Source organism: Heterodontus francisci, chromosome 32 (genome assembly GCF_036365525.1).
Source record: "Heterodontus francisci isolate sHetFra1 chromosome 32, sHetFra1.hap1, whole genome shotgun sequence".
In the NCBI taxonomy this organism is placed as follows: Eukaryota; Metazoa; Chordata; class Chondrichthyes; order Heterodontiformes; family Heterodontidae; genus Heterodontus; species Heterodontus francisci.
This window is the reverse complement of record NC_090402.1, coordinates 13932106-13946287: the sequence shown is the minus strand read 5'-3', so window position 1 is coordinate 13946287 and position 14182 is coordinate 13932106. Positions and strand designations below refer to the sequence as shown.

The window sequence follows — 14182 nt, the reverse complement described above, 5'->3', positions numbered from 1 at the left end:
GCTGGGGAGAGTGCTGGGGAGAAAAGGCGGTTCTCTATCTGAATTCACTGCTGGGAAGCCAAGGCCTGGCTTTTATTCGATGCCTTCACAGTTGGAGACAGGAATCTTGCTACATGGATCAGTGTATCGTACACTGTTAGAGACTGCCTGCCCTGGGATGGTAGGATCTGCTGTTCTATGATCGGTGCACCTATTCCCAGCCAGCGTAACAGTGAGACTGCAGAATGGGCCCAGTGTTAGCCAGTGGTGTATAAAGGCTCAAGGGAGAAGCCTCTAACATTGTCATATCCACTCCAAGTAAAATCTCAGTACAGTTTAGTCCACAGTTGCATAATCAGTGGGAGGGAAAGGAGAAATCATCTCGTTTATCAGGGGAAAAGTTTGCAAACTTGAGGGAAAAGGGCCCCAGCAAAAAGAAAATGATAATAAACAAGAGGCAGAGACTGTCAGCTGCTTGGGGTGATGGTTATGTGAGTTACTACACAAAGACGTATTTTATACTGTGCTTTTCTCCTCTACAGCCCAAGGGTTTTGGGTCAGGCTGATGCAAGACAGAATATCTTTGACGTATTATCCATCTTTCAGTCTATTTTCCTCTACTTTACTCTGTCTGTTTGATCTGATTTTTTTTTGCTTCCTTCCTTGGATGGAGGCACCTGGTGTCTATTTAATGGTTCTCAGTCCATGGCTGACATTGGGAGATTGTTGACTGACGTAGAGAGCATCTGAGGTGATAATTTGCCCACCTGGACTACCCGTGACAAACTGATAATTGTTAACCATAGTAACAAGTCAGAAGGTAGCTGGTTATCCAGCAGATTTAATAACCCCTCCCCCAACCACTGCCAACTGTACTAAGTTCAGTTCGCATTGGCTGGTGATCAAACCTGGAATCTTCTTGGTCTGTATATCTCAGGTACTCACTGGATAAACTCACTGAGACACTTTTAAAAAAAATGATTATATTTCTTTCACTTTTCGGTCCTCTGCATTCCCCAGATAAAAAGGCAAATGAACAAGCTGAAAGATTTACTCCCAGGTTTCAGCCAGTCACATTTTCACTTATTTTCCTTTCCTGCTTCCAGTCAGGATTTCCTCCCACAATGTTCCCTCCTTCCCTCGCTTTCTTTTCTGAAGGGATTGAGCCTTGCTGTGTTATGACCCTGTGGTCTCCCTCCAGTGGCTTACCCATGTGTAAGCCTACATAGTGAGCGTGTTCATGGGCTGTTCCGCTAGGGAGTACTTCACAGCTGAGCCTAACCCTGTCCTCACCTGACATCCACAGGCATTCTTTCCAGTAGGAAGGGTTGGATAGTGATCAGGTAAGGGAACACTGGGAGTTGAATATTTTACGTGTGGCAGTGAGTATTACGACAGCTGTTTCAGAACAATATACCAAACACCATGAAATTTTCAGGCTTCAAGGTGCGAGAGACTTGTAATGAACAGTCTAGTAAGTAAGAACCTCATAATGAGGTAGGTGCAACGCAGTGTAACTGAGAGACTTATAATGAGGTTAGAGTGTAACAGAGAGGGTGTTATAGCTGAGAGCCTTGCAATGAGATAGGTGTAACTGAGAGGCTTATAACAGGGAGAGGGTGTAACAGGTGTGGGGGTGGTGGGGAGAAAATCAACTGCCTCCCCAACAGGAAAACAGGAGAGGAAAATAAGTTAAATTATGACTGGCCGAAACCTGTCTTTTCAGCTGGAGAATGGTCTTGTAGAAGACTTGAAGGGGAGAGTAGGAAATAAAACCAGGCTTTTATATATCTAAGACAAAAGCTTCCTCAGTGAGCTTATCCAATGAACACCTGCGCTAAATGGACTAGGAAGCTTCCAAGTTTGATCATCTGCCTGTGCTTAATGTAGAGGGTTGACAATAGTTGGGCTGCTACAATTGACATTAATGCCTCTATTTAACATGGTGGAGTTGAAAATCAGCCAGTGTTTCTGCTCCTGAATATTATTTGGTGGAAAGGTGTGTGCATGCATGTGTCAACTCAGGCATCCCCCCCACAATCTAACAGTATATGTCTGGCCTCAAACGTAAACAATGGGATTTGGATGAGCTGTTGGAGACTGATCACCGATTGTGGGATCAAAGTCATGGATGGAGATAACAGCTTCAGGAAAGGGAATGAAAGGAGAAAATTGGATTGGAAAATGTTTTAAACAGAAAAGGATTAAAAAAAAATGAAGCTGACTATCCCCCTAACAGTGCAATACTGCCTATAGTCGTCTGTTAGTTGTAAAGAACTGGCCACAATGCTGACTCAGAGCAGCAAATGCAAAATAGAATCTTACATTTAATGTTGTTGCTACTCAGTTTTCTAATAGGGTTAAAGTTGAAAATCTGTGTTTTATAGAAACAATGGCCAGGAGAATAGAAGCAACATTTGTTTATTAACCCTTCAAACACCAAAAAATAGCTCAGTGAGAGGGGACAGGACAAGATAAAGCTTCATTAGCTTATGGTGTAAATGCATTCCACTCCTTGCTGGGTGATTAAGACCTGTTTCTTGTGTGATGTGAGGGATTTGTTTGATGTTTTGTGACTGGTGCAGGAAACTGTCAGAGAAGGTGAGAGCTGGGAGCACAGACTGAGGGAGATGCAATCATGAGCAGCACACATTCAAGCTGTGTTAAAGAGAATCGTGCCAGTTGTTCATTCCAGCGTGCTGGACGCAGCATTTTCATCAGCTGCTGTCTCCAGTCTAGAGGTTTTCGTTGCCTCAGAGGCAGTTGCACCATCTGCACGTCCAAGCAGTCCTTGAAGACCAGTGTGCTCGTCTCTGCCTTCCCTTTCCTTTCTTTACCTCCATTTTTCCCCATTAGCAAGTCACACATTAGCTACTCTGTGGTTCACAGCTGAACTTGGCCATGTATCTGATCTTTCTTTGGGTTATTACCCAGCCAGGTTGCACACCTGGTTGTCTGTGATGTCTCAGCTGCTGCTGCTTGATTTCACACCTCAGTAAAACCGTCTCCAAACTTCTTTTAAAAAACTCTTTTGAATTCTCAACATATGAGTTGTAGTGTTGACCTGTTGGTTGGCCAAATGGTTGGTGTTGGACTTATTTCTTAGCTGTGGCTCAGTGGGTACTATTCTTATCCCTGAGTCAGGAAAACTGTGGGTTCAAGCCCCACTCTAGGAATTAACTGGAAAAGTTGAGGTGTTATTGTTTGGATGGGACATTTAAACTGAAACCCTGTCTGCTTTCCTCAGGCAGACTTAAAAGATGCCCTGGCCCTATTTTGAAGAAGAGCAGGGGGGAGTTGTCCCCGGTGTCCTGGCCAATATTTATCTCTCAAACAGCATCACGATAACAGATTATCTGGTCATTATTACATTGCTGCTTGTGGGAGCTTGCTGTGCGCACAATTGGCTGCCAGGTTTCCCATTGCAACAATACTTCAAAAGTACTTCATTGGCTGAAAAGCACTTTGAGACGTCCGGTGGTAGTGAAAGGTGCTATATAAATGCAAGTCTTTCTTTTTCCTTTTCTTTGACCAAAACAGATCTGTTACCTCATCACTATGTCTGACCTTTATAAAGCGCATATGTGCCTGCTCTCTACAGCGGAGGAGTAGATGTATAGCTGCAAATATCACATTTATTCCCACGGGGTATTGATGTGTTTTACTCTTGTTTCAAATGAAAACCATGTGAAGCTTCATGGCTTTTTACAGGTCCCAACATTGTCCTACAAAAAACATCCCTCTATCTCGAGGGATCTCCCATTATGATTTATAAGTATTTAAAGTGCTGAGCTTGGCTTACCCACCAGTGAATCATCTTCCCTTTTCAGTCTGAGCAGGGTTTAAAGCCGTGGTTTATATTTTAAGCTAGCAAGAGATGAAGAACATAGAAACAGAGAGGAGTATTGTTTAACTTTTGAGTCTGTATCACCTCTTTCTGAATTTTTGAAGATTTATTTTGTTTATTATCCATTAAACCTTTAAGTACAACATTTATTTGGCTCTTCCTTTTTTAGTTATTTTAATCTTCAAATTCCCACGTACACAAATCAACATTTGTGGACTGAGGCACGGGCAGTCAACCACCTTTTGGGCTCTTTTTAGGAGCCCCTTAGACAATGTTCTCTCTGTACATACACTTATTATCACAACCTGTCACACTGGGCCAATGGCCTGTGGTACTAAATGGACAGCTAAAGATACAGAAGTGGGCATTAAGAATTACCGAGAACACGGAAGCTGTAATGTAGAGACATTAACGAAGAACAGTCAGGCCAAAAGGCTAGCTAATCACAACTGTAAGATAATGCAAATTGTGCTCATCTTCCCCTCTAGTCTTTAAAACAGGAAACCTCAACTTGAAGAGTGTTACAGTTGCTGGTAAAGGATATTATGTTTAAGAGTGGAACAAAAGATGAAGGTTTGAATACTGGCTTCTAACCTCAGTCTTGGCTCTGAATCCAGCCCAGACAGATGGGATACAAGCTTCCTCTCTGTGCTATGGGTTGGGGTACGATGTGACATGAACTTTAGGACAATTTCTTGTGGCCTTGGGGCATGCCACAAAAACTGTCGATAATTCACCGCAAACTGTTGGAAAATTGGCAACTTCAATCAGAGGTCATCTGGATGGCTGTGGAGGAAATGTAACTGTTATATTCGGGTAATAGAGGCACATTTTGAAATTACACTTGCGGCAAACCCCAGTGTGGAATGACAACTTGCAGACCAGAAGATGCATGGCTCAGTCCTTGCTGCATGCTGAAGTAGCGGATTTCTGCCAGGGAAATACTGGCAGCATCAGATCAGTGAAGAGAAAAGCATACAAACATACGTGAACATACATACAAACATACGTGTGTACATACATACAAACATACATACAAACATACATACAAACATACGTGCGAACATACATACAAACATACATACAAACATACGTGCGAACATACATACAAACATATGTACAAACATACGTGCGAACAGGCATACAAACATACATACAAACATACGTGCGAACATACGAATTAGGAGCAGGAGTAGGCCACTCGGCCCCTCGAGCCTGCTCCGCCATTCAATAAGTTCATGGCTGAACTGATTACTCCACATTTACACCTACCCCCGATAACCTTTTGCCCCCTTGCTCATCAAGAATCTAACTACCTCTGCCTTAAAAATATTCAAAGACTCTGCTTCCACCACCTTTTGAGGAAGAGAATTCCAAAGACTCACGACTCTCTGAGAGAAATAATTTCTCCTCATCTCTGTCTTAAATGGGCGAGCCCTAAATTTTAAATAGTGACCCCTAGTTCTAGATTCTCCCACAAGGGGAAACATCCTTTCCACATCCACCCTGTCAAAATCCCTCAGGATCTTATATGTTTCAATCAAGTCGCCTCTTACTCTTCTAAATTCCAGTGGATACAAGCCTAGCCTGTCCAATCTTTCCTCGTAAAACAGCCCGCCCATTCCAGGTATTAGTCTAGTAAACCTTCTCTGTACTGCCCCCATCACATTTGCATCCTTCCTTAAATAAGGAGACCGGTATTGTACACAGTACTCCAGTTGTGGTCTCACCAATGCCCTGTATAGCTGAAGCATAACCTCCCTATTTTTGTATTCAATTCCCCTCGCAATAATCGATAACATTCTATTAGCTTTTCTAATTACTTGCTGTACCTGCATACTAACCTTTTGCGATTCATGCACTAGGACACCCAGATCCCTCTGCATCTCAGAGCTCTGCAATCTCTCACTATTTAGATAATATGCTTCTTTTTTATTCTTCCTGCCAAAGTGGACAATTTCACACTTTCCCACCTTATACTCCATTTGTCAGGTCTTTGCCCACTCACTTAACCTATCTATATCCCTTTGTAGCCCCCTTATGTCGTCTTCACAAGTTACTTTCCTACCTATCTTTGTGTCATCAGCAAATTTAGCAACCATACCTTCAGTCCCTTCATCGAAGTCATTTATATAAATTGTAAAAAGTTGAGGCCCCAGCACAGACCCCTGTGGCACACCGCTCGTTACAACTTACCAACCAGAAAATGACCCATTTATGCCTACTCTCTGTTTCCTGTTAGCTGGCCAATCTGCTATCCAGGTCTGAGTCACTGTCCAGCAATTCCAGCTGGAAACTGTGAGTAAGAGTAGGATTGTGATGCCTCCTACCCCACTATTGATGGTGCTCAGTGTCTGGAACCCATGTGTGGTGAATGTACTAGCATTACCTCATGAGGGAAGGGGGTTACAGAATATTTTAAAAAACACAAGCCCATATTCTGTGTGAATCACAAGAGTGTTGGGTTGCTTTGTGTGCATCCCCAGACACACAATACCTGTTTGAAGAGTGTCTTTCTAGGAAGCTGTTGTGTGGAGCAGTTTGCTGACAGTTTTTGTTTTAATTGGAACCAATTCAGCCTTTTTAGGGATGGCTTAAAGTGCCAGTCCACCTGAACTGACATTATTGACAGTAGAACTACTACTCTATGATTTCACCACCAAATCCTTCCAGTTAAACGTATATAATATATAGAGCAGTGTCCTAGTAATCAAGATTAAATTACTTTGATGATACAGTGATGACATCCCAGATTTGAGAGATTCACATAAGAAATCTTGTTTAAAAAAAAATAAAAAGCACTTTAATCTAAAGCATTGAAGCTGTAATTTGAGTTGGGAGTAGGGGGCCTGGATGATGCAGTTGAGTTAGACATTGGCCATTCATCAACAGGGCTCACATTTCAATCCAGCCCAGACTGATGAATGCATCCTTTGTCTGCTGGCTGCAAGGGTCCTACATGAAATGAGTTAGTGTAACACAGTGGACAGGGAATACACTGCACAAAACCACTTCTAATTTGGCACCAAATTGGCACTAAATGGAGAGGTTGCAAAATGCACACTGTGCGGGTGGGGTATGTCACACTGGTACAATACTGTTTTTCTGAGAGTGGTGGGGGGAGAGGGAGGGTGCATAGGGGCGCGGTGAGGTGATTTGGGGAGATCATAGTCTTGAGTCAGTGCCAAACCATACCCGGCAGTGCTAACGAAAGCAACCTAGTTTCCAAGAGTGGGAGAAAAGAATCTGTTCCTCAGGTCTGACCTCCTTCCCTTTGGTTTTGTAGGTGCATCGAATATGGATTTCTGTTACATCCAAATGCTTTTGGCAGGATAAGTTTATAAAAGAGCATTACACAAAGTTAGAAATTCTCAATTTCAGGCTGTCAACACTTGCAACACATTGTGTCCGGAATTTGGAAAATATCCCTTTCCGATCACTAACGTTCCTCACTTCAATGAGCACAGGATTCAACATCACTTTGGTCAGAGGAATTTGTGTGAAATGGGTTGGGTTAATTCTTGTTCTTTCCTCTTCTGCAGAGATTGGTCCTGTTACAGTCACCTCAGATCCTAAGAAATTTCAGAGAGAGCTCCGGGATCTGTACGTACAGGTTAGTACTAAGCATGCTTTGACCTTTGCCTCTTGAACCCTGACTCTACTGAATAGATAGAGTTAATACATCAAGTGTTCTCAAGGTTGGATTGACTCCATGCTGAGATGTTGCTGTTATTTGGATTTTCAGTGCATCAACATGGCACCTTGAATTGTCTTATTGCCTTTGAGAAAAGTGAACGAGAGTGAATCCAGTGGGAGAATGCTATTGAATAGAAAGCAGGACTTATATTTATATAGTTATTTTCATAACTTCAGGATGTCCCAAAATATTTTACAGCCAATGAAGTACTTTTGAAGTGTAGTCACAATTGTAATGTCGGGAGAAATGTGATGAATTAAACCTCTTGCTTTTTACTCCTGGTGTACAGAATTCCAGTGTGCAAACCTCTACTCATTCACTCTCATGCCATCGAATTCCAATAGTCCAAGCACTTCCCACCATAAACAGGTCCACTGTTTTATTGTTAAAGTTGTTAAGAAACCAAGGTGAAGGTCCAAGATTCAATGCAGAATGCCTTTAGGAAGTCATCTTTGAACAGTTGGAGAGGAACATAGGAAATAGGAGCAGGAGTAGGCCATTTGGCCCCTTGAACCTGCTCTGCCATTCAATAAGATCATGGCTGATTTGATTGTGGTCTTAATTCCACTTTCCTGCCTGCCCCATAAGAAGACATAAAAGATAAGCATGTGCATGTTCTACAAGCAGCTAGTAGCAGAGCACAGTTACCAGGAAGCATGAGAAATTACATTTTTTCTCAAGTCCCCTCCACCCAGTCCCTCCAGATCTACATCTGCCATACCACTACCTCGAGTTCTCTCTAGTAAACCAGTATGAAAGGAGAAGGAGGGACCATGTCTGTGACAAGGGTGGGGACAAAATACCTCGGACTTGGATCCAGAGTATGTGGAGTGTATCTGGAACTGGGCCAGGGGGTTGGAGTGACCGCTGAGACAGTGTTTGGGGAAGTGATGATCTGGTTGATACGACTAAAGCCCCAAATGTCACTCTGATTTTAACCTAACTATTTAAAATGAACCAGAATGCACCATGTTAAGAATAAATATCCTGGCAGGCCATAGCTCCCAGACAGTTCTGGGAATGCTCCAGCCTATAGGGAGCAGTATTTAGGAGTGTGTGGACAATTTTAAGGTTGCTTCCTCTAGCCCTGACAGGAATGATCCCCGGGGCTGTTAGATTGGTTTCAGATCCTCTATTTGTGCTTAGGCAATGTTGCTTTTAGAAAAAGAGAAAAGCAATTAAAAGGATTTTTGTTTCTCCCAGTTGTAAATTATCTGTTGCTACTGAGAGAAGGAAGTTTTTAAAGGATAATGATAAATAATTCATTCCAAAGAGGTATGAGTTTTCAATAAAATTCAGCTGGACAAATGCAATGTCCACTTTCATTGTAGATTCAAAAAGACTGCAAAATACACCGTATGAAGTGTACAAAGATTTCTGGGGAGGGGTCGTGACCCCCCCCCCCCCCCTCCTCCATCCTTGCAAAATTATTTTGTGTCTCCAACATTTGGATTTTCCCTTCAAGTATTCAGAGATGTGTGTGTTTGTTCCCAGTCTGAGTCAAGGATTGTTAGGCATTGCTGCAACTTAAATTAAGAAGCCTGTGTAACACATTATTTTTACACATTGTAGGCTCATAAGGAGGGTAGTCCTCAAGATGTCAGGTTTTGGGGGCTGTGTCAGCTTGATTGCAGCTGCTGCTGGTTTTCTGGTTGGCATGTACACTTATCAAAGTGAGACATGTCACTGACGTAGGATATTGGACACCCAGTGTTACCATCAATCATTCCCATGTTTGTAGTTAAAAGCAGAGTAAATATCCCTGAACACAACAATATAGCTGAGTCCCAACTGTAGATGAGAAGTCCCAATTGAACTGGTGTGACATTTTTATATTCCCCACACAGCCAGCTTTGGCCTCTGTCACTGAGATAAGGACAGCTTTGATGCTGTGGTTTGATGCCCATTAGGAACTTTGAGTCTGTCTAAATTCGTTGCAGCACCCTTAGAGTACACAGGTAGGGGAGACTTTCCTGCCATCAATGCAATTTGGACCTGAACTCTCTCAGAGGTGAAAAGTCAGTCTCTAATGCACAGTGGCACCCAGTGCCATTGATGATTAAGGGTCACAGTGAACGTGTTATCCTTCCTTTAAGTCTTTCAATAGCAGCGTTTTCTACTTTCATCCCTGATTTCCAACATTTGCAGTTTTCCAGAGAATGGATGTGCCGGCTTGTTCTGGGATTTCAATCTGCTTCTGTCTGGTTGGGAACTGAGCTTTGGCTTCTGGCTGCTGCGACACTGAGCTTGACTTTGGGTTTTTGTTTATTATTTTTGACGTGGAGCGCTGCACAGCATGACCCCCCTGCCCCATCTGAACTGCACACGTAGTGGTTAGAACATTGCAAAAGGCTTCCTTAAACTCAGACTAAAAAGAAACACTGGTGAGGCTAACCTTTAAAGGAAAGACTATTGAAAGAGTTTATGCAGGTGTCACTACATATCTCACACTTGGCTTTCAAAACACTTGAGACCATGTTTTGCAGCGTGTGAGGGCTGGTGTTTTTTCCCACTGGGAAGAATCTAACATCGTCAATGAGTCTTAATGAGTGGTAGCTCCCATATCGGCTCGAGCATTGATATTCAAACTAAACAGACTGACCTGGCTTTCAGTGATGATTGACTGTGGGCCCCACAGGCTCTGCTGACTTACTCTGGAAATAGGAGAGTCTCTGCAGGATGTTCAGTTGAAATTTCCCTCAGTTCCGTCTTTCCTTAACTACAGTCCTAATGCAATTCTTGTGCAATTTCCAAGGGTCCTTTTGTGTACTGAGACAGATTTAAATATCATCTTTGTTGCTCATCTTTGTACCTTCTTAAAGACAATAAGAGAAGTGGGACTAGAAAGATAGACTGAAAGGCTGAGAGGTGCTGGGAGGAGAGTCATGAGGAGAATAAACACCAGCACAGATGGGTTGGGCTGAATGGCCTGTTTGTGTGCTGTATATTCTCTGTAATAACACTGAAGGAGCAGTACATTGGATGAGCTCTGAGCAAAGGAAAATAAAACAGAAAATGCTGGAAAACACTCAGCAGGTCTGGCAGCATCTGTGTAGAGAGAAGCAGAGTTAACGTTTCAGCTTGATGACCTCTTGTCAGAACTGGATGATGTTGCAGATCAATGTTAAAACAGCAATATTAGATTAACATTCTACCTCTCTGCTAATACAGCCTGTTTGCCTCCTTCTATTGCAACCAAATACTGGGCTGACGTGCAGGAAGGGTGGTGGGAAGACTTGTGACCTTCAGCCAGAGACTGATTGTCATCATTGTACCACAGATAGCAGCAGGAGCAGCATCAGTAGGGGGAAGCCATTCTACATCCTGGAATCTTTTCAGTGGCTGTGACTGGCTGCTGCAGTAGCTCAAGTCAGTACATGCAGTGGCTGCTGTGCTACTGAGCTTATACAGAGAAGAAGGGTTTCAAACCTTTGTCTGTACTGAGTTAGTTAAACTTGGTGGAAGGGGAGTTGCAGGTGACCTGAGGGGAAAGTCCGCAGTCCACTCCTAATTGCTGTCCTGTGGATATTGGGTGAGAATGGAATGAGACTCAGCTGTGATGCCTTGTGTGGTTGAACAGCCTTCAACACTCACAATCTGGACTCACTAGTAAAGAACTGGCTAGGAAACAGCAAGAACAATCAAGTCAAACTTAAATAATTAAAATTGCATCCTTTTGTGAAGGGCTGCCACTTATCGAAGGGATGAGTTGTCCATTTGTTTTAGAAGTCAGGAAATAACATTACAGGCTGGCTCACACTGGCCTTTTCCTGTACAGGGAACATTTTAAAGTAATTTCATTATTGTACATTAACTCCCAAACCCCACAGCTGCAATAGATTCTCAACATGTGGTGGAGTCATTGCTGGAAGAGCTGAATTCCATTTTTACTGTAATAAGACCACAGCACAGGCAGATTTCCTGGCTTGTCCTGTCAGCAGCCAGGAGCTTCTAAACCGCAAATGTTCAGAGGAAAGTGGGGGGGAACCAAGAAGCGGTTGGGGTAATTTAAAAACAAAAGCATTAGCTACTTTTCAACCATGGTGGAGGGAGCGGGGAAGTCCTTGTGTTTACCATGGGCCTGAATCTAGCGTAACCCATGATGAATGGTGATCCCTGTTTGGCAAAACCGTCTAATTTCCATGAGATTTGGCATGGAAAGCTGCTGTAAGTGGGAGATGGAAACAGTGCACAGCTCTCTACAGGCCATCTGAGACCTCCATGAACAGGGCAAGCAATAGTGTGTCTCCTTAACCAATTAGACTGAAGGAATGCGACATGAATGGTACAGAGTCTGAACCAGGTAGTGTCAGTTAGAATTATTATTTCAATATAAAATCAGGTACAGAAAGCAAAATAATGGGAATGGAAGAGAGATGGGAATGGAAGAGAGATGGGATTGAGAGACAGAGAAAGAGACAGAAGAAAAAGTTAAAAAAATTATTTAATAAAAAATCTCCAATAGTGAAAATCTGAAGGAATGAGACTCCACACTTGTTAATGTTACTTTTCAGTACCGAGAGGTTGCTTGGTAGTAATTATCACAGCATTAAAAAGGGGTACTTAAACTAAAATGGACAAGCCCAAACTTTCTGTGTTGAGTTGAGCTCGTATCTGTCATGCAAGTACAGAAACTTCACACGTTTAATGTACTTGAGTGGTGACTCAGACAGAAAGATGGTATTATCATGGAGCTGATGGTGGAGTGACGCATCTCAGACAACAACTTCTGGAATGTTATGTTTAACCATGCATCTGCTCTCGCCGGAAGCTGCTGGTGCAATTTTTGCATGAATAATGGTGAGCGCTGTTATCCTCACTGTTACTTTCACAGGCTGGGTGCTTTGTTTACTCCGGGTTGTTGGATATATTACGTATATCTGATTTATCTCATAGCAATGTAGATTTCACATTTGTATAAAATCAACAACTGGTCTATTTACAACACTTTAACTTTAATCCTTCAAGATCTCAGCACAATGTCTTCTCAGAGCAGTCTCTAACTTTTTTGGTTTCAGTTTCAAACTCTTCAGCTCCACCCATAGGCTTAAGCAATCAAACACAGTGAACACAGATAAGTGAACAGACTAATACAATCAACCCAGATCAATCAAACACTACATTGGGCTCTTGTGTTTAGAATGTGTAATCTCCATGCCTGTCAAACTTCAATGGTAAGAAAGATGGTAATATCTGCCGGTAATTCCCTGAACTCCCCCCATTAGCAGGGATTTACAAGCATCCGCCAATGCATAGAATTAACAACTCACCTCTAAATGACCAGAAAGGGACAGGCCAGATTAAATACTGCTACATCTTTACAGCTGAACATCAGCACCTGTGTCAATGTCACCCAAGGTCAGGTGGATTTCTTCAAGACAACTAAATTATCGAAAAGAGAAAGGTAACTCCCAGTGTTTCGGTTTCTTAAAATTATCTTTTCCTTCCAATTTTCTTCCCTTGTATTTTATAATTTTTATGACCCTGTTACTCCATTATTAACCTAATATTAAACTATTAAACACATTTTTCCTAATTGGCCCGTGTTTATAATCTTTTTTATCAGCTCTCCCAGCTGTGGGGTGGGTACACTGTCCCTATTCCACTTGGGTATGCTGTCCCCATCCCAGTTGGGTACACTGTCCCTATCCCAGTCGTATACGCTGTCCCTATCCCAGTTGGGTATGCTGTCCCTATCCCAGTCGTATACGCTGTCCCTATCCCGGTTGGATACGCTGTCCCTATCCCGGTTGGATACGCTGTCCCTATCCTGGTCGGATACACTGTCCCTATCCTGGTCGGGTATGCTGTCCCTATCCCAGTTGGGTACACTGTCCCTATCCCGGTTGGATACGCTGTCCCTATCCCAGTCGGATACGCTGTCCCTATCCCGGTTGGATACACTGTCCCTATCCTGGTCGGGTATGCTGTCCCTATCCCAGTTGGGTACACTGTCCCTATCCCGGTTGGATACGCTGTCCTTATCCCGGTTGGATACACTGTCCCTATCCTGGTCGGGTATGCTGTCCCTATCCCAGTTGGGTACACTGTCCCTATCCTGGTCGGATACACTGTCCCTATCCTGGTCGGGTATGCTGTCCCTATCCCAGTTGGGTACACTGTCCCTATCCCGGTTGGATACGCTGTCCCTATCCCAGTCGGATACACTGTCCCTATCCCGGTTGGATACACTGTCCCTATCCTGGTCAGATACACTGTCCCTATCCCGGTTGGATACACTGTCCCTATCCTGGTCAGATACACTGTCCCTATCCCGGTTGGATACGCTGTCCCTATCCTGGTCGGGTATGCTGTCCCTATCCCAGTTGGGTACACTGTCCCTATCCTGGTCGGGTATGCTGTCCCTATCCTGGTCGGATACACTGTCCCTATCCCCGTTGGGTACACTGTCCCTATCCTGCTTAGGTACGCTCTCGCTATCACGGTCGGATACACTGTCCCTATCCCAGTCGGATACGCTGTCCCTATCCTGGTCGGGGACGTTGTCCCTATCCTGGTCAGATACACTGTCCCTATCCCAGTCGGATACGCTGTCCCTATCCTGGTCGGGGACACTGTCCCTATCCTGGTCAGATACACTGTCCCTATCCTGGTCGGGTATGCTGTCCCTATCCTGGTCGGATACACTGTCCCTATCC

General features: G+C 43.5%; 1 protein-coding gene across 1 annotated transcript in view; it reads left to right on the top strand.

The window, feature by feature from the left end:
* Window positions 1-14182, top strand: part of LOC137347460 (hemicentin-1-like) — a 331927-nt gene that overhangs the window by 23239 nt on the left and 294506 nt on the right. Inside the window, exon 2 of the mRNA XM_068011904.1 lies at window positions 7369-7439. Coding sequence (XP_067868005.1) covers window positions 7369-7439 — 71 coding nt within the window. The remainder of the gene's footprint in view (window positions 1-7368; window positions 7440-14182) is intronic.